Below are 19,782 nucleotides of genomic sequence, written 5' to 3'. Positions count from 1 at the left end.
AATTTCCAAAATTCCCAACAAAAAAAAAAAGTGCCAAAGGAAACAAGGAAACGGGAAAGGAAAAACAAGAAAAAACAAAATATGTCGTTAAGCACATTCCCAGACATGATAAGTAAGGTGAAAATATCTCTCTATGTCGGGTATTTTCTCTCGTATAGCCTCATGGCTTCGGTGTTTCTTAACCCAGTGTTGGCGTCAGGCGTTCCCGAATGTAAACACAATCAATACTAGCAGCTGAAACTCTTGGTAGCTTTTGCTGAGGCTGTTGTGTACTTGTTGTACACAGAGAAATCACATTATCGTGATGTTGCAATGAGAAAATGATATATCGACTAGAGCATGCATCTGGGAACACACATGCGCATACATTCGAACCCCCATCACGGCACCTATGGATTTTCTGCTGTTGATGGAGCTATACTGGGTGGCTTTAGTGACTTTAGCTGAGGCTATTGAATACATCATATAGCTACCCCAGGCGGCTCTTACTCCCAGCAGGTGTTGGCTTGTTCGCTGTTTACTAGGATGACAATGTTGAAGCAGAACACGTGATTACATGCACACTTCAGAGCAGGGGTGGAGAGCATTTTTTGAGTGCATGTGTCCCAGTTGACAAAGATCTAAGAAATTATCTCATGTGCCCATGGGAATTTTGATCTGCAGATTATAGTCATTTTAATATTGGTGTCTTACCATTTTTGACAGAGAAAGGGAACAAGATGCTTGAAAACATTCTTGAAATCTCTTAAAAAAAAAATAATAAATATATTATGGGTAGGGTTTAAAGATTTACAATGCGGTACTGTGTGCTGCATGCCGCCTTGGGCACGTGTGCCATAGGTTCGCCACACCTGCTCTAGACTCTAGACCATAACTCTTGGCGAGACGTCAAACTACACACTCGGCTTTGTTGATGATTTTAAGTATTAACACAAAGGCTTGCCTCCAGTGTGTAATATATTGTACATTACAGAAGCTACAGTGCGGGGAGTTTGCTACTAGCCATGATTATAATTATATATTGTACAGGTATATTGTTACAGTTTTTTGTAGAATATTCCCCGAGGTCTATTAAGGCCGTTTGGGCAAACTGAAATCTTTTTGCGCTACGGCTCACAGGATGAGTATGGGGTGCACAATAAACCACCAATCTCATAAGGATAGAGTAGGCTATTTCTATCCTCTATTAAGCGCCTCAGGTACCGTATTGGGTACTCGCCTAGTTGTGCTTGCGAGGATATGGGGGGGGGGGTTGAGCTTCGGCTCTTTGGTCCCGGCTTTCAACCGTCAATCTACTGGGTGGTGGTGGTGTTCTGGTTGGGCAGTTGCATGGTTCCCGTTCGTCATTTTTCTTATTCATTGTCTCAACTACCGTTCTGTGCCACGTTCCTGGCCCTCTGTGTCTCGTTCCTGGTCCTCTGTGCCTCGTTCCTGGCCCTCTGTGCCTCGTTCCTGGCCCTCTGTGTCTCGTTCCTGGTCCTCTGTGCCACGTTCCTGGTCCTCTGTGTCACGTTCATGGTCCTCTGCGCCTCGTTCCTGGTCCTCTGTGCCACGTTCCTGGTCCTCTGTGTCACGTTCATGGTCCTCTGCGCCTCGTTCCTGGTCCTCTGTGTCACGTTCCTGGTCCTCTGTGCCACGTTCCTGGCCCTCTGTGTCTCGTTCCTGGTCCTCTGTGTCTCGTTTCTGGTCCTCTGTGCCACGTTCCTGGTCCTCTGTGTCTCGTTCCTGGCCCTCTGTGTCTCGTTCCTGGCCCTCTGTGTCTCGTTCCTGTCCCTCTGTGTCTCGTTCCTGGCCCTCTGTGTCACGTTCCTGGCCCTCTGTGTCTCGTTCCTGGTCCTCTGTGTCTCGTTCCTGGTCCTCTGTGTCTCGTTCCTGGTCCTCTGTGCCTCGTTCCTGGCCCTCTGTGTCTCGTTCCTGGTCCTCTGTGTCTCGTTCCTGGCCCTCTGTGTCTCGTTCCTGGCCCTCTGTGTCTCGTTCCTGGTCCTCTGTGCAACGTTCCTGGTCCTCTGTGTCTCGTTCCTGGTCCTCTGTGCCTCGTTCCTGGTCCTCTGTGTCTCGTTCCTGGTCCTCTGTGTCTCGTTCCTGGTCCTCTGTGTCTCGTTCCTGGTCCTCTGTGTCTCGTTCCTGGCCCTCTGTGTCTCGTTCCTGGTCCTCTGTGTCTCGTTCCTGGTCCTCTGTGCCTCGTTCCTGGTCCTCTGTGTCTCGTTCCTGGTCCTCTGTGTCTCGTTCCTGGTCCTCTGTGTCTCGTTCCTGGTCCTCTGTGCCTCGTTCCTGGCCTTCTGTGTCTCGTTCCTGGCCCTCTGTGTCTCGTTCCTGGTCCTCTGTGTCTCGTTCCTGGCCCTCTGTGTCTCGTTCCTGGTCCTCTGTGTCTCGTTCCTGGCCCTCTGTGTCTCGTTCCTGGTCCTCTGTGTCTCGTTCCTGGCCCTCTGTGTCTCGTTCCTGGCCCTCTGTGCCTCGTTCCTGGTCCTCTGTGCCTCGTTCCTGGTCCTCTGTGTCTCGTTCCTGGCCCTCTGTGTCTCGTTCCTGGTCCTCTGTGCCTCGTTCCTGGTCCTCTGTGCCTCGTTCCTGGTCCTCTGTGTCTCGTTCCTGGCCCTCTGTGTCTCGTTCCTGGTCCTCTGTGCCTCGTTCCTGGTCCTCTGTGCCTCGTTCCTGGTCCTCTGTGTCTCGTTCCTGGTCCTCTGTGTCTCGTTCCTGGTACTCTGTGCCTCGTTCCTGGCCCTCTGTGTCTCGTTCCTGGTCCTCTGTGCCACGTTCCTGGTCCTCTGTGCCACGTTCCTGGTCCTCTGTGCCTCGTACGTCATTTTGGGCTGACCCGCAGCCACCACAACACCGACCTTGGAGGCCACGGACGCCCCCCAACAGCGTCCTTAGACCTCATAACCCCCTGTTCAAAGGGGAAGGTGGTGGTGGTAGTGGCAATCAGAATCAAGTCATTCAGACAACCACTCAGTAGAGATGCCATCAGGAAGCGCCCCGCCCTCCCCCGGAGGCAAGCATTTTGACCCAGTTTCCTTGCACCTCATGCTACTGGTATTCCCTAACCTGTTCCGTCAGTTAGAGCCGAGTTGTGGTAAGGTATTCGAAGTCGCAGGGTGTAGGGGGAGGGGGAGGTGGCAGCCTGTTGTATCGCGGTCTAATCTTAAGTCATCGTCAGATTCAGTCATCAGAACTGGGGACAACTGGTGCGCCTTTTATAGGAAAAATATTCAGCTTTTCAATTGTTATGTTGGTGGGGTATTGTTGTAAAATTAATGGGTGGTGGTGGTGGTACAGCCAGCACCACGTACACCAGTGGGTGGTGGTGGTACAACCAGTACCACGTACACCAGTGGGTGGTGGTGGTGGTGGTACAGCCAGCACCACGTACACCAGTGGGTGGTGGTGGTGGTGGTACAGTCAGTACCACGTACACCAGTGGGTGGTGGTGGTGGTGGTACAGTCAGTACCACGTACACCAGTGGGTGGTGGTGGTGGTGGTACAGCCAGCACCACGTACACCAGTGGGAGGTGGTGGTGGTGGTACAGCCAGCACCACGTACACCAGTGGGTGGTGGTGGTGGTGGTACAGCCAGCACCACGTACACCAGTGGGTGGTGGTGGTGGTGGTACAGCCAGCACCACGTACACCAGTGGGTGGTGGTGGTGGTGGTACAGCCAGCACCACGTACACCAGTGGGTGGTGGTGGTGGTGGTACAGTCAGTACCACGTACACCAGTGGGTGGTGGTGGTGGTGGTACAGCCAGCACCACGTACACCAGTGGGTGGTGGTAGTGGTGGTACAGCCAGCACCACGTACAACAGTGGGTGGTGGTGGTGATGGTACAGCCAGCACCACGTACAACAGTGGGTGGTGGTGGTGGTGGTACAGCCAGCACCACGGCCAACAGTGGGTGGTGGTGGTACAGCCAGCACTACGTACACCAGTGGGTGGTGGTGGTGGTGGTACAGCCAGCACCACGGACAACAGTGGGTGGTGGTGGTGGTGGAGGCGTCCCACACCGCCCACTTGCTTACACCCAGGATGGCACTCGGGGCCTCGATAGACAGTTTTAACTACTAACATTTACCCTTATGAGTATCTACTTCCTTTATCTTCGATTAATAAATATAAAATTTAATAAATTTTGTACTCCGTGGTTAAATTTTTTTGAGATTAATAATGTAAAGATTGCATATCTGTTATCCCCGAGAGGAGAGTTATCGTACAGCCGTGAGGTTGAGCTGCAACACAGGGATTGCTATCGTATTGAAAAGATTAAATTGCAGTATTGAGGTCTTGTAAGCTGTTGTCCACTTATCATTCATTGCTGAGAATGTGATTTTTGGCCGAAATATCTCGTTGAGGTTGCGTGAATGGCGAGCCAGGCGGCGTGATTGGCACAGTGCCTGCATTTGGCACTGTGGTGGTGAAGGGAGGGGGCGAGTCACGGTGCTGGTGCCAGAAGGGCCACACACACATGTTTCCTGCAGTCTCTCCTGAATGTAAACATTACCCGTTTTCTCTGATGTTGGTTGATGCTCAATTGTTTTTGTTTCTTTTTTTATTTATTTATGTATGTATGAGAAAGCGCAGTAGCTTTTGGGAAGCGATTTCATTTGTTTCGCAAAGGGTTCGTTGACATTCATATGCCAACCCGTCCTCAAACTAGGCTGTTTAAAGCAGCGGCCGACCTCCCCAGACGCATTCATCAATTTTAACTTACTGTGTATTAAAAATTAGTTTGTTCTCGTGTATAAATTAATATTATTATTATATATGTATATAAATTATATGTATAGTTAGACGTAGGTTAGGTGTTTAGGTTCTGTTGGCGATTATTTGTAGTACGTGGGTGAAGCATTTCAACCCATCCTCGACTCAAGTCCATTACATCCAGCGGTCGACCCCACAGACGCATTCATAAATTTTAATATGCTGTTCATTCAAAACGGGAATTTTCTCAAGTATAAATTAATATTATAATATATTAGCATATTGTGTATATATAGGCATAGGTTAGGTTAGGTTAGGTGTTTAGGTTCTGTTGACGATTATTTGTATTTGTAGTACGTGAGTGAAGCATTTATAGCGTTGTGGTTCGAACAAAATTCGTCAGTGAAACACTTACTCCGGATATGTTCGAACGTCAGCAGTTGTGAGTCGTGTGTAAACCGCTTTTCATTCATAAACAGGGGGTTTGGCGGGTGCATGGAATCACTTTTGGGTCTTTGTTTGGAGGACGGGCTGAGCATTTACAACGTTGGGGTTCGAACAAGATTCGTCAGTGAAGCACTTGTTCCGGATATGTTCGAACGTCAACAGTTGTAAGTCGTGTGTAAACCGTTTTTCATTCATAAACAAAGGGGGTTTGGCGGCTGGATTAACGAGCTTGGATCTTTGTATACAAGGACGGGCTGCATATTCTAGTGTTTGCCTTCGTTTGAGTGGTGTTTGTACTCAAACCTCATATGTTTACACTCAGAATAGGCTTCCTGTATATATCAAATGTTAGGGGTGACATGAATGAAATGTATAAAGCGATGAATGGGTATAACAAAGCGGATATATATAATATATCAACACAAAATATAACTCTAAACAATGGATATAAATTGGGGAAGTGTAGAGTGAGGAATGACCTGGGTAAATACTGGTTTAGAAATGTGGAAGTTGCTGATTTATGGAACACAAAGTACCGGCTAGACTGTGGTTGTTTCAAGCGTAGGTGTCACCCCAGAGAGACACGTATATGTCTCTCTGGGGTGGATCTACACATAGCTACTTCGCATGGCCCAACAAGCCTTCTTGTAGATTCCTTAATCCTTCTCATTCCTTTTTCCTTTATAATGATGTTGTTTCTTGTGTTTGCAGTGGTGTTGGCCCGCGTCCGTCGACTGACAGAGACACCCAGCGGTGACATGGCTTACAAGGTCAAGGTCAAGAAACTGGTCAAGGTCAGTGGTGCTTCCTCTGGCAGCCCTTTCTCCACTTTGGTGTTTCATGTTGTAGTCTGTTTTACGTGTGTGTTTACGTTGTGCGTGTGTGATTTTTGTTTGTTTTCCGGTGGTTAAGCGCAGAGGTGTGTGTGTGGTGCCTTACGCTCTCTCAAGGCTGCCTGGAACTATATATATATATATATACCAAGAGCATGTCTCATTATGGAAACCTTAATCAAGTCCTGCATAAGTTAAAATCAAACCTGCATGTAGTGAAGGATGTAGAGCGCCTCAATGAGGAAAATGTCAAGCTCCAAACACATGTGTGTTTTGGAGACTTGATATAGCATACTATAGCTCACTATCCACTGGGTGGATATAGCACACTATCCACTGGGTGGATATAGCACACTATCCACTGGGTGGATATAGCACACTATCCACTGGGTGGATATAGCACACTATCCACTGGGTGGATATAGCACACTATCCACTGGGTGGATATAGCACACTATCCACTGGGTGGATATAGCACACTATCCACTGGGTGGATATAGCACACTATCCACTGGGTGGATATAGCACACTATCCACTGGGTGGATATAGCACACTATCCACTGGGTGGATATAGCACACTATCCACTGGGTGGATATAGCACACTATCCACTGGGTGGATATAGCACACTATCCACTGGGTGGATATAGCACACTATCCACTGGGTGGATATAGCACACTATCCACCCACCAGGGGTCAGATTCACGAAAGCACTTACGCAAGCACTTACGAACCTGTACATCTTTTCTCAATCTTTGGCGGCTTTGTTTACAATTATTAAACAGTTAATGAGCTCTGAAGCACCAGGAGGCTGTTTATAACAATAACAACAGTTGAATGGGAAGTTTTCATGCTCATAAACTGTTTAATAAATGTAACCCAAGCCGTCAAAGATTGGGGAAAGATGTACACGTTCGTAAGTGCTTGCGCGAGTGTTTTCGTGAATCTGGCCCCAGGACTGTGCCTTCATTATGCTGACACATGTCTTAGCAACGTGACCAAGGAGCTAAAGCAATGATACCAAGCCGGTGATACTCAATATTCTTGGAGTCACTGAATTACTTGAATCAGTTCTAACCATATTACTCCTCAACCGGAGAGATATCGTCAAGAGCTCGCACTGGAAAACCAACCCCGTCACTTGTTGGTGAACCAGAAGTAAGTCTGCTGAGCTAGACACAACCAGAAGTAAGTCTGCTGAGCTAGACACAACCAGAAGCAAGTCTGCAGCTTTAAATATGCTGGAGAAGCACGTCTGTGCTCTGTACCTGTCTGCCGCCAGGGGGGGTGTGTAGGGCTGGCAGCCGTGCGTGTCACCCCCATCATCGTCCTAACCCCCCACCAAGGTCACGACGCCGAAGCAGCATTGCTGTTTGTGGGGAGCATGATGACGCGTGACCACTAAAGCATTAAAGCACCGGCCTCAAGGGTGAGCCTGCAGCACGCCGCCACTGTGGATTAAAGCCGTCGACGGTGAACTGTTCACCCAGTCTAGCTCACTGTCCCTCACTGCTACGGTGAAGACCGCCTAAGGATGTGAGAATGCGGGTCGGAAGTACACCCCCGTGCCACTATAGTGACTTAAGTAACTGCTATTGATTACTTTACGCCATTAACTAACAAGGTAGAGTACCATTTTGTGTGTCTGCGATATGTGTATGCAGTTTCCCAAAGGATTCCTCATTAGTTTTGTATTCGCTTAAGTTGTAACAAACTCGTAGTTACTAGTAATACCAAACTACAAATTGGATACAATTATGTTTCTTAATTTTTATTATTGTTATTGCAAATTGTAAAGATGTGGCAGTAAAGTGAGGTCCAACTCTACCGCCAGGGGTCGGAGAAGGTGGAGGTGATCTTGCAGAAGGGCCTCATCTATACCCCACCGAGCACCTGCATGGCCAAGCTCAAGGCCCGCACCGTCCACGTCATCACGGGCACCGTGGCGGGCGGGAAGCCCTGGGTCGACCTCTGTGACTACGCCGCCCCCATCAGGAGCCTCACGCCCAAGATGAAGAAGGGCTTCCGCCTCCTCTACCAGAGCGGCTGCGACTGTCCGGTAAGGTTTTGGGGGGCTCTTTCTTGTGCCTTCTAAGCCGTCGGTGGAGGAAGGATTTGAAGCTGAAAGGATCTTTGTAAAACTCAATATATTAAGTCCCTGCCAGTTTGACTTCCGTTCTCAAAAGAGTACCAATGATGCCATTATTAGTCTGCTTGATATAATCTACACAGCCCTTGACAAAAATGAGTTCCCAAGTGGCCTCTTCATTGACCTGAGAAAGGTCTTTGATACTGCAGGCGAGGAGTCACAGTAACATGGCTAAAATATGTTGACCAGACCACACACTAGAAGGTGAGGGGACGACGACGTTTCGGTCCGTCCTGGACCATTCTCAAGACAATCGACTTGAGAATGGTCCAGGACGAACCGAAACGTCGTCGTCCCTTCACCTTCTAGTGTGTGTTCTGATCCACGTCTTTGATACTGTAAACCATAACTACCTCTTAATTAAACCTCACCACTGGTAATCAAGGCCTTGCTCTGGACTATATTCGTTCCTATTTCAGTGACACACACCAATATGTAGCCATCAATAACATAGCCTCCCCCACTCTACCATTGACAGTAGGAGTGCCACAGGGCAGCATCTTAGGACCTCTCCCATTTCTTGTATACATTCAAGATTTTCCCAAATGTTTCTAACATTCTTAAACCTATACTATTTGCTGACGATACTTCCTTCATCTATTCTGACCCCCCAACCCTCACAGACACAATAATATTGCAATGAATTAAACAAAGTAAACTCGCCTCACATATTTGCCACCCCCCCCCCCCCACCCTCCACCTCACACCTTGTGTACATTTGGGTAAATGTTTTTGGGTGGATATGAACGGCAACTGCATTGTATTATATTGTATTATACTGCCAATAGATCTGTAGTGTCCTTGATTTTATTATGTTCTAATGAAGCTGTATTTTTTTCAGATCATGCCCTGCTACTCATGGGAGGAGTGCCCCAAGGCCAGCTTCTTCTGCGGGTGGGAGACGGCCTTTGAGAAGAACGATTGCCAGGGACGACAGTCTGTGAGTCCGGCGGCTGTTCTTATGTGTATTGTTTACCAGCATGATGTTGCTGGGACGGTTGTGTGTGTTGCAGGGGCAGTTGGGCGTGTTGCAGGGGCGGTTGTTTGTGTTGCAGGGGCAGTTGTGTGTGTTGCAGGGGCGGTTGTGTGTGTTGCAGGGGCAGTTGTGTGTGTTGCAGGGGCAGTTGTGTGTGTTGCAGGGGCGGTTGTGTGTGTTGCAGGGGCAGTTGTGTGTGTTGCAGGGGCGGTTGTGTGTGTTGCAGGGGCAGTTGTGTGTGTTGCAGGGGCGGTTGTGTGTGTTGCAGGGGGCGGTTGTTTGTGTTGCAGGGGCAGTTGTGTGTGTTGCAGGGGCAGTTGTGTGTGTTGCAGGGGCGGTTGTGTGTGTTGCAGGGGCAGTTGTGTGTGTTGCAGGGGCGGTTGTGTGTGTTGCAGGGGCGGTTGTGTGTGTTGCAGGGACAGTTGTATGTGTTGCAGGGGCAGTTGTATGTGTTGCAGAGGCAGTTGGGCATGTTGCAGGGGAGGTTGTGTGTGTTGCAGGGGCAGTTGTATGTGTTGCAGGGGTGGTGTTGTGTGTGTTGCAGGGGCAGTTGTATGTGTTGCAGGGGCAGTTGTATGTGTTGCAGGGGCAGTTGTATGTGTTGCAGGGCGGTTGTTTGTGTTGTGTGTGTTGCAGGAACATTGTTAAGCTGCTACTTGTACCTACATTTTAAATTGTATTCCAAATATTTCCCCCAATTTTTGCTCATTAAATAAATGCCGACACGGCTCCTAGAGATATACTGTACTGTATTGATAAGGTATACAGTATTGTATACCTTATCAAGGTATACTCAAGGTATTGATAAGAGGTTGCGAAAGAATTTTGTGAGAAAGTTGACTGTCCAAAAGGCACTTGATGTGTGTCCTTGTCAGCAGTTATACCCCAGCTGGGTGAATATGCTTCAGGGTTCATAGGTTCATAGGCCTATGTAGAAGGGAGTAGGCCTAAGCAGAGTAGCCACGAGCGAGGAGAGTAAGCACAATGCAGGAGAATAGGCCTGAGCAGCTACAAGGGTGGGGGAGTTAGGCCAAGGTAGGCAGGATTCAAGGGAGGTGGGTTTGTTGCAACCACAAGTGCTCATGCCTGTGCAACCACAAGTGCTCATGCCTGTGCAACCACAAGTGCTCATGCCTGTGCAACCACAAGTGCTCATGCCTGTGCAACCACAAGTGCTCATGCCTGTGCAACCACAAGTGCTCATGCCTGTGCAACCACAAGTGCTCATGCTTGTGCAACCACAAGTGCTCATGCCTGTGCAACCACAAGTGCTCATGCCTGTGCAACCACAAGTGCTCATGCCTGTGCAACCACAAGTGCTCATGCCTGTGCAACCACAAGTGCTCATGCCTGTGCAACCACAAGTGCTCATGCCTGTGCAACCACAAGTGCTCATGCCTGTGCAACCACAAGTGCTCATGCCTGTGCAACCACAAGTGCTCATGCCTGTGCAACCACAAGTGCTCATGCCTGTGCAACCACAAGTGCTCATGCCTGTGCAACCACAAGTGCTCATGCCTGTGCAACCACAAGTGCTCATGCCTGTGCAACCACAAGTGCTCATGCCTGTGCAACCACAAGTGCTCATGCCTGTGCAACCACAAGTGCTCATGCCTGTGCAACCACAAGTGCTCATGCCTGTGCAACCACAAGGGCTCATGCCTGTGCAACCACAAGTTCTCATGCCTGTGCAACAACAAGTGCTCATGCCTGTGCAACAACAAGTGCTCATGCCTGTGCAACAACAAGTGCTCATGCCTGTGCAACAACAAGTGCTCATGCCTGTGCAACCACAAGTGCTCATGCCTGTGCAACAACAAGTGCTCATGCCTGTGCAACAACAAGTGCTCATGCCTGTGCAACAACAAGTGCTCATGCCTGTGCAACCACAAGTGCTCATGCCTGTGCAACCACAAGTGCTCATGCCTGTGCAACCACAAGTGCTCATGCCTGTGCAACCACAAGTGCTCATGCCTGTGCAACCACAAGTGCTCATGCCTGTGCAACCACAAGTGCTCATGCCTGTGCAACCACAAGTGCTCATGCCTGTGCAACAACAAGTGCTCATGCCTGTGCAACAACAAGTGCTCATGCCTGTGCAACAACAAGTGCTCATGCCTGTGCAACCACAAGTGCTCATGCCTGTGCAACCACAAGTGCTCATGCCTGTGCAACAACAAGTGCTCATGCCTGTGCAACCACAAGTGCTCATGCCTGTGCAACCACAAGTGCTCATGCCTGTGCAACCACAAGTGCTCATGCCTGTGCAACAACAAGTGCTCATGCCTGTGCAACAACAAGTGCTCATGCCTGTGCAACCACAAGTGCTCATGCCTGTGCAACCACAAGTGCTCATGCCTGTGCAACAACAAGTGCTCATGCCTGTGCAACAACAAGTGCTCATGCCTGTGCAACAACAAACTAGCTGCTGTATATTTGCACTAGAACAAATATTATACCTAAGACCAGAGAAGCTTTCAATTTCCCGGTACATCACTGCAAGGGTAAAATGGCCGGCAGTACAGTACATGGAAATTTGTCGTAACTTTAAAACTGTGGTCGTATGATTTTAGTAATGATGTGGGTATTTAATTATTGTCATCGTGTAAATGATTAAAGTAGTGTTTGAGTTTAGGAACCATATCTTCTCAGCTTCGGCAGTATAACTATTTATCAGTCAACTAAACATTTAATAATATATATGAGGAATTTACCTTGTTAACTGGTACTGTTCATTTGGCATATAATAAAAGATCTATATATTTCCAACTCAGATGTGCCTTCGAGGTCCAGATGGGACTTGCGACTGGCTTCGTGGACACCTGTACTGGACATGCATGAAGTCTCTTCGGGGGGTGCAAAATGCTACTGATGTCACCATCAATAACACCCAAGACAACAACATCAGCAGAGACGTCGCCATCACTCCAGGTCGGCATAAACCATCAAGATATGGTTACAAGCGCATTCCGGGCCATGGACGCAGGCCACTACGACCAGGGCGGCCACGTAATGTCTTCACGAGAATTGGTTACGTCCCCAAGAATGGCTGAAGTCTGCACTTCAAGTTTTGCAAGTAGTTTAAGCAAGGTTTTTCATTTGCATTGAGGAAAAACATAGAGCAATATAGATTTTGTTTTGTGCTAGTGTGTTTATAGCTTTAGCAAACATCATAGACACACAAAACTGCTACAAAATACAATAAAAAACAAAGCACAAATATTCAGCTTTACTTTGTTACCACAGATCTAAGATGTGATTAAGTTTGTTCTTCCGAGACATGATGTAGTGAGATCACATCTTACTGAGTCACCTTGTAGACTTGGGATCCTCATAAATATATTAAATTTACTGTTTTAAGTTTCTTGTACATTATGTGCGAGATAGCACGTTTGAAGCGTGGAGGTCCAGAGACACTGTACACAAAATCTGGACCAAGTCTAGAGCAAATTTGAACAAAGTCTGAACAAGTCTGAAGAAAGTCTGGTTCTTTAGAGGGCTGTTAAACTGATGTGCTCTGCAACATGACAAAGCAAGAGAGCAAACATAACTTATGTTGTATCTCTCTCTCTCTCTCTCTGACAATAATGTATCTTATATAGTAATGGTAGATATAATTATATTTTTATGATAATTCAACTGCTGTATTTTGTGGTGATGGTTTATGTTCATATTTGGTTGGAAAGAATCTAGTCTGTTGATAATTTAAGTAGGCTGCATATAAAATGTTAGAATAGAGACAAATTTAGTTAATTGTGTCAATTTAGTCATACTGATGAAATGTTAATGAATGGTGTACATTTATATATAATTGATGATCTTTTGAAGAAGACACACCCGACAAAAAAAAAACAATTGTTTATTCTTAACAGTATTGAAGAATATCAAGTTATAATGCTCTTGATCTGTGGCTCTTCATGTGGATGTCTGTGGCCATTTTCTGTTGATGGCTATGTACTAAATGCTGTTAGAAGCAATTCCTACTTAGGATCAGTAATAATTGTTACCAAGAAAGCAAAGATAACTTTTTATGATCTCGGTGCTTTTGTTATCATGAACAAATAACAGAAAATAACAAATCTTACTGATCATTAACACTCGATAACATTAGTGACAGATGTGAATGAACACCTGGACAGCTCGTAGAAAAAAACGTGTGTTTCGTATGAAGAGCAGATGTGAATTTATTCATTGAAAATGTTACTGTGTTTAAAATGTTAAAATTAACTTATAATATATTTTTGTCTGAAGTTAAAGCTGTGCTCATATTCTGCAAGATTTTCCACGAGTGGGAGCTCAAAATTTGTGGTTCTCTACCACTTTTGACACAACAGCCATATTTTCCTTCTCGAAGAATAGATGCCGAGCTACACGAATCCCAATCAAAAAGCGAGAAAATTTTTTAAAGCAATACTCTGCACTTGCATTGGTGCTCCATTTATATCCATAATGTAGAAGATAAAACATTTCACTTGCATTAGGAAAAACTGCTACTGCTTGGGGTGAATACAGTATATGCCAGTTTTGGTCATATAAAGGCAAAAGGCAGCACTGGTTGTATGTTGTCCTCAAGGGAGGAAAATGTTTCCTGCCCATCTCGTGCTGGCTCATGCGCAACATTATGCAAATAAAACATTATAAATGTTTCAATTTTCTTTTCATTTGTTTTTGTGTCTTCGTGTATTAATTTAAACTTTTTGAGTCAAGGTACAATATTGTGAAAGGAGTTGATCTTTTTTGGAGAATTAGTAATATTCTGTATCAACTTGCATAGTGTAAGGCGTTTCCTCTTCTGCGTCGGGTTGGTCCATACTGTAGTTCGTCAAGTCACTTGCGTGCATGTCCTGCTTACAAATGTCAGTACTAAGACAATAAAACTTGGAACTTAATATATTTTTTTGGCAAGCAAAATCAAAACTGCTATAAATCCCTGCAGTGCATTAGATTATACTGAAGCTCTAAGCATCTAACCCAAATGGCAAGAGCAAGTCATTAATGTTTAAAAACAACAAAAATCCTCCATGATTTACCTGAATTTACATGAGGGCTGCCATCTCTAGTGGCCTCAATGGGGGCAGGATGCCGGCAGCTTGGCATAGATCTCCCCTTCGTTATTTCTGAGTATTTATGTCCGGTTTAATTCCGAACTGGAGTATTGTTTTGGTATTTACAGCTTCGGCAAGTAAGCACTTTCTTGGGTTATTATCCTGTGGGTGAAAGTGTCTCCTGTTGTATGCCCTACATTGTGGCTTGTTGAGCTTGAAGCTATTGCTTCCTATACAGAATTAAATAGTTTAACATATTAGGACATTTTAAAATATTTGTTAATGAAGAACCAAGTTTGATCGTCTTTAGAGTGCTCTGGAAAGGTTACAAGATAAAAACTGGGCTTTCTCAATTAGTTATCATCATATGATACCGGACAAAAATATAAATCACTGTATGAGTGGTACTCGGTGTATCAATGCAGTAGCATCAGCATAGTACTCAGTACATAGTACTCAGTGTAGTTCCATCACTGTTGGAATGGATACTTGACACCACACTGCAAAGCACTAAACGAATAATTATGTTATTATTACTTTTCATCATTATTATTATTACAGTATTATTATTATTATTATTATTATTATTATTATTATTATTATTATTATTATTATTACACAGAAAAATCACATTAACATGATATATCAGAGAACAAATCCACAGGAGCCTTGATGAAGGTTCAAAACTATGCGTCGAGTGTTCCCAGACGCGCTCGAGTCACCTGTACCACGACATGGTCAATGTCGAGGTACAGTTGACTAGAACGTGTCTCTGGGAACACTCAATGCACAGGTTCGAGCCCCCATCAAGGCTCCTGTGGATTTGTTCATTAATATTATCATTATTTTTTCATGTGAGGTATAAATTTTAATTTGCCTTATGTTAGGTTGAGATTTTCAGATATCGTGGCAACAATTGAAAGTGGTGCAGAAAAGAGGCCATTATCTAAAGGCAGTTGATTGAAACATGTACCATACCAGAGAGGTTAGAGATCATTCAGGTCTAATGTGGCAAGCATTTACATTCGAGTTTAATGTTCTACTGTGGAATATTTATGTAAATTTGATTAATTTCTTTCTTCAAATTTTTATATATCTGCAGACAATTGATTATCTGTTTAGGTATGTCACCCATGGGGTTATTAGTGCCTTAATTATTATGAGAACAAATAACTAAAATTATTATTATAAAATACCTCATATTGTAAGGAAAGTCTTAGTAAAATGTATATTTAAACTAACCAAAGGGTGACTTTTTTTTCCTTGTAGAAGTTCCAGTGTGCATGTTTTCAAACAAACAACAGGTTGTCATGTAACATTTTTCTTCATTTGCAAAAATTCTTTGCCAAGAGAATCTGCTCCACAGCACTCATTATCACACATTTATTTCTTTGTACAAATGACAAAATGGAGTCAGCTAAACAGCCAGCACTTCAGAGCTTGTAGTTTCTAATGTGCTTTATGTGTGTGTGTGTGTGTGTGTATATATATATATATTTATAATGTATATTTATATTATGATTTTGGAATTAATAGCTTATATGCTTAACCTTAACATGTTATAAGTGCTTTAACTGATGTGTGAGAACCAAACAATGTGTGTGTGTGTGTTTGTCTCTTTTATATGTTACAATGAAATGTGATTCAGTAGTCTCTAAGCCTTGCAACACTCAGGCTAAAGAAATAAAATTTTTGTATAATAGTACAGCATTATTAACTGCATACAAAATTTACGATACTGTACAACTACCCTGAAATACACAGGTGATAAGTGAAAATATGTCCTACATATAATGACTTCAAAAAAATATTATGCCCCTTGATTGTGCTTGTTTGGATTACTTTAAATGGTCTCTGTGTTGATATTCAAAGTACGTAATGGACAAACTTTATTAGGTGATTTGTTACACAGTTGTTCTTTTGTGTAAGTCTGACTGTAGTGTGTGAATGTGTGTTTGTAATACTGTAATATGTTTGCATCTCACTGCTGTGTGTATGAATGTATATATAATTACCAAAATGTAATTACTCAAGTGTAGTTTAGAGGGTGAGAGCTATGCTCGTGGTGTCCTAGTCTTCCCAGTACTCTTTTTTCATGTTGCTTTGAAACTGCTGACGGTTTTGGCCTCCACCACTTTCTTTACTTACCTTGTTCTAACCTTCTACCACTCTGAATTGAATTGAATTTACTCTGCAAAAGTGAACTTTCTAATGTTTTTGGCAGTTTGTTTTTTAGGCTGCTATTTTCAACAATTCTTCTTCTTTGTCAATTTTGTCGATTCCTGCTTCTATTTTGTACATAGTGATCATATCACCACTTCTTCTATTGTTTGTGTGTGTGTTTACTATTTGTGCTTACAGAATCGAGCTATTAGCTCTTGGACCCCGCCTTTCTAACCAGTCTATTTTTCCTCTATAATGTCAACTACATATATTTCTCTCTTAACACATGTATACACATATCTCCAGGAAGCAGTCAGTAGCAGCTGTCTAACTGCTAGGTGAACAGCACTTCACCAGAGTGAAAGACAGTCTGCCCATTTGTTTCTGCATCGAATGGGAATCGAACCTGGGCCCTTAAGATTATGACCCCCAAGCGCTGTCCACTCAGTAACGAAGCCTCAGTTTACTTTTACCCGAGAGTCACTAACACTAATGGCCTCGATGAGGACAGGAAGCCGGCAGCTTGTTGAAGGCCTCCCCCCCCCATTTGCCTTGATGATCTTTTCCAGCTGTACTTTAAATGTTAACAGAGTTAACAATGGGTGTGTGTGTGTGTGTGTGTGTGTGTGTGTGTGTGTGTGTGTGTGTGTGTGTGTGTGTGTGTGTGTGTGTGTGTGTGTGTGTGTGTGTGTGTGTGTGTGTTTGTGTGTGTATCTTTATCTTTCTCACCATATTATTTGTCTCATTATAGTACTAGTATGTACTGTATGTATGTCACATGGAAGTGTATATAGCCCACAGTAGTGTGTGTCTGTCATACCATATACTACAGTATGCACAGCAGGAATTAGAAATGGAGTAATTAATGAGTGAGAATAGCTGTTGGCAGCAGTATGACGTTGTCTAAAGTACGGTACTTGATAATATTTTTATACGAGTGGCTGTGTTGCAATTTGTGCATTGCAAACACAAATCTCGTAACTGAAAATATGTAGTATACATTGAGGATATGTAATGTATAGAGTTAACTTTGTAATAGCATCTCTGAAGCAGTGATGTATAGAGCTAACTTTATCAGAGCATCTGCGATGCGGTGATGTACGGTGCTCACTTTTAAAATACTTTAAATTATTTCAATTTATCTTACAGCTTATATTTCATATAAATATATATGATTTAAAGTTTGGAATTGCTTTCATCTTGGAGACTATTGTATTAAATTTCATATCATATTATAAATTAATCAACCTGGTGTGAATATTTACAAAGTGTTCAAATCATTTTAGATTTCCATCTAAAATTCTATATAACCTTCAGTGAAAAATTGTATACCGGTGATTCCTTGTTTGTAATCCTATCTAATCCTATGTAATCATTGAAATCCTTTAACTGAATGTGATTACTGAAAGTATTTCATTTAGTACTGTAAATTGTCTTAAAAATAATTGGTATAATCAATTGTAGATTATATGGGAAATATTAGTAGTAAGTCTGTGATTCAGCTTACCCTGGAAGTCTTCAGGTTTTCTTAGCATTGTCTTATGATGTTAGGCCTGCAAGATGCATTTATTGTTTACCAGGTACCTGCACCATGCATAAATTTTAGGATCACAAGAATTTTTTTTTAATGTTTAATCAAACTGATAAACTAGTTTTGAATATGTAATGCTGAAATAAACATGAGTTACCTATAATTGAACTTTGATTCCATGTCATCCAAGTTAAATCTTGAAAGCAAATATGGCCCAGAGTGTTTGTTGGGGCAGAGTATTAATTGGGGCAAAGCAAGCAGAGGTGCAGCATAATCCACTAAAGATCTGATGTGTGCAAGGTACATCATTTTTACAATTTTGAAATTAGCATCCAAGCCTGCGTGATAACTTGCAACAAAATTCAAATTCAAATGTTAATTCAGGTAAAGTACATACATACAAGAGGTTATACAAAAATTGATAGATTTATAGATACAGGTTTTAACAGTCTCCGTGGTGTAGTGGTAAGACACTCGCCTGGCGTTCCGCGAGCGCTATGTCATGGGTTCGTATCCTGGCCGGGGAGGATTTACTGGGCGCAATTCCTTAACTAGCCTCTGTTTAACGCAACAGTAAAATGTGTACTTGGATGAAAAAACGATTCTTTGCGGCAGGGGATCGTATTCCAGGGACCTGCCCGAAACGCTACGCGTACTAGTGGCTGTACAAGAATGTAACAACTCTTGTATATATACCCCCCCCCCCAAAAAAAAAAAAAAAAAATGGAGCTAGTACCTACAATGCCTAAAGCCACTATTACGCAAAGCGTTTTGGGGAGGAAAAACATTAAAGACTAAAACTTAATACTAATTGAGATTAAAGTATAAAATGTGTTGAGAAAAAATAAAAAAGGGGGGGAACATGGCAGAAAAAACAGCACAAATACAATCAGGTCGATAAACAGCCTTGAGAGCTCTTTATACTAACGACAGAGCCTGAATACAACAGGACCATACTGTGGCACTTCAAGGTCAAGGTATTTGAATCTGTTTACATAGTCAAGCTGGGAGCCAAGGTTGTTACATCTTGCAAACAGCTTCTCCCTGTCTAGGTGGGCATCGATTTATTATGTTTTCTCTGCCGAGATGACTAAACCTAGGTCCTGACACGAGTCTTAATACAGAGGTAAGAAAGAGGAATTATATGCCATATTAGCATTGTAGTCATTAAGAATGATGGTGGGCTCTGCTTGAGCACAGGGTGGAAGATCAATATAATTTTAACTTTCCTACTGGAGCATATAGATTCAATAATTTTTTTTGCTTATATACAAGTTTTTACATTCTTGTAAAGCCACTAGCACATACACATTCGGGACATGCACATACAGCACATTTGGGACATGCACATACATGTGCGCACAGCACATTCGGGCAGGTTCTTAATCTTAATTTTCCCTGGAATACGACCCGCCAAATCGTTTAACAACCAGGTACCCATTCACTGCCGAGTGAACAGAGGCTACAGTTAAAGATTGGTGCCCAGTCAATCCTCCCCGGCCAAGATACGAACCCAGGCCAAAGCGTTCCCAAAGCGCCCAGCGAGTGTTTTACCACTGCGCCACGGAGACTGTGTAAGATCATACTTGGTAGCAGGATCTGTGAGTTTAGTGAAGACACTATTCACAGATGGTGTACCAGCTATTGATACTGTTAATGGCTCCAAAGGGCCTCCACTTACGGGCTATTCATGCCCGTGCCACCTTTTGGGTGGCTTAATCTTTATTAATCATTCATCTGGTGTTACTGCTTGTGTGTTTATCTATACTGACAGCTGATTGAATTTCAACGTTAATGTATATCTTTGAATCAGTTCACGAGGGAGTTAGGCAACTGTTATGTTGTTACGTCCTACAAAAACAGAAAAACAGGAGACGTTTTTTCACCCATTCGGTAATAAACCCGTGGAACCGCCTACCCGCCGATACCGTAAATGCCAAAAC

At 43.9% G+C, this 19,782-nt stretch overlaps 2 protein-coding genes across 2 annotated transcripts; one reads left to right on the top strand and one right to left on the bottom strand.

Moving 5' to 3' along the window:
- Positions 1 to 1,368: 1,368 nt before the first annotated feature.
- On the bottom strand, positions 1,369 to 3,023 carry LOC123769875 (uncharacterized). Its single transcript, XM_069324651.1, has 2 exons — positions 2,960 to 3,023; positions 1,369 to 2,807 (listed from the first exon to the last, which is right to left on the bottom strand). The coding sequence occupies exons 1-2, from the start codon at positions 3,021 to 3,023 to the stop codon at positions 1,369 to 1,371; spliced, it is 1,503 nt and encodes a 500-aa protein (XP_069180752.1).
- Positions 3,024 to 5,815: 2,792 nt separating this feature from the next.
- LOC123771147 (metalloproteinase inhibitor 3) lies at positions 5,816 to 18,002 on the top strand. The gene is made up of 4 exons (XM_045763581.2): positions 5,816 to 5,935; positions 7,810 to 8,034; positions 8,966 to 9,064; positions 11,875 to 18,002. The coding sequence occupies exons 1-4, from the start codon at positions 5,828 to 5,830 to the stop codon at positions 12,151 to 12,153; spliced, it is 711 nt and encodes a 236-aa protein (XP_045619537.1). The 5' UTR covers positions 5,816 to 5,827; the 3' UTR covers positions 12,154 to 18,002.
- The last annotated feature ends 1,780 nt before the right edge of the window (positions 18,003 to 19,782 follow it).

The sequence above is a fragment of the Procambarus clarkii genome, chromosome 14 (assembly GCF_040958095.1).
Source record: "Procambarus clarkii isolate CNS0578487 chromosome 14, FALCON_Pclarkii_2.0, whole genome shotgun sequence".
In the NCBI taxonomy this organism is placed as follows: domain Eukaryota; kingdom Metazoa; phylum Arthropoda; class Malacostraca; order Decapoda; family Cambaridae; genus Procambarus; species Procambarus clarkii.
Note: the sequence above shows the minus strand (reverse complement) of the source record. Positions and strands in the feature narration are given on the sequence as shown.

Excerpts from the sequence above, each read along its gene's own strand:
- LOC123769875 (XM_069324651.1), bottom strand. The coding sequence starts at position 3,023 with ATGAGGTGCAAGGAAACTGGGTCAAAATGCTTGCCTCCGGGGGAGGGC. Across the intron at positions 2,808-2,959 it reads GGGCGGGGCGCTTCCTGATG|CCCAAAATGACGTACGAGGC; the intron begins GCATCTCTACTG and ends GCTGCGGGTCAG.
- LOC123771147 (XM_045763581.2), top strand. The coding sequence starts at position 5,828 with ATGATGTTGTTTCTTGTGTTTGCAGTGGTGTTGGCCCGCGTCCGTCGA. Across the intron at positions 5,936-7,809 it reads AGGTCAAGAAACTGGTCAAG|GGGTCGGAGAAGGTGGAGGT; the intron begins GTCAGTGGTGCT and ends CTCTACCGCCAG. Across the intron at positions 8,035-8,965 it reads AGAGCGGCTGCGACTGTCCG|ATCATGCCCTGCTACTCATG; the intron begins GTAAGGTTTTGG and ends TATTTTTTTCAG.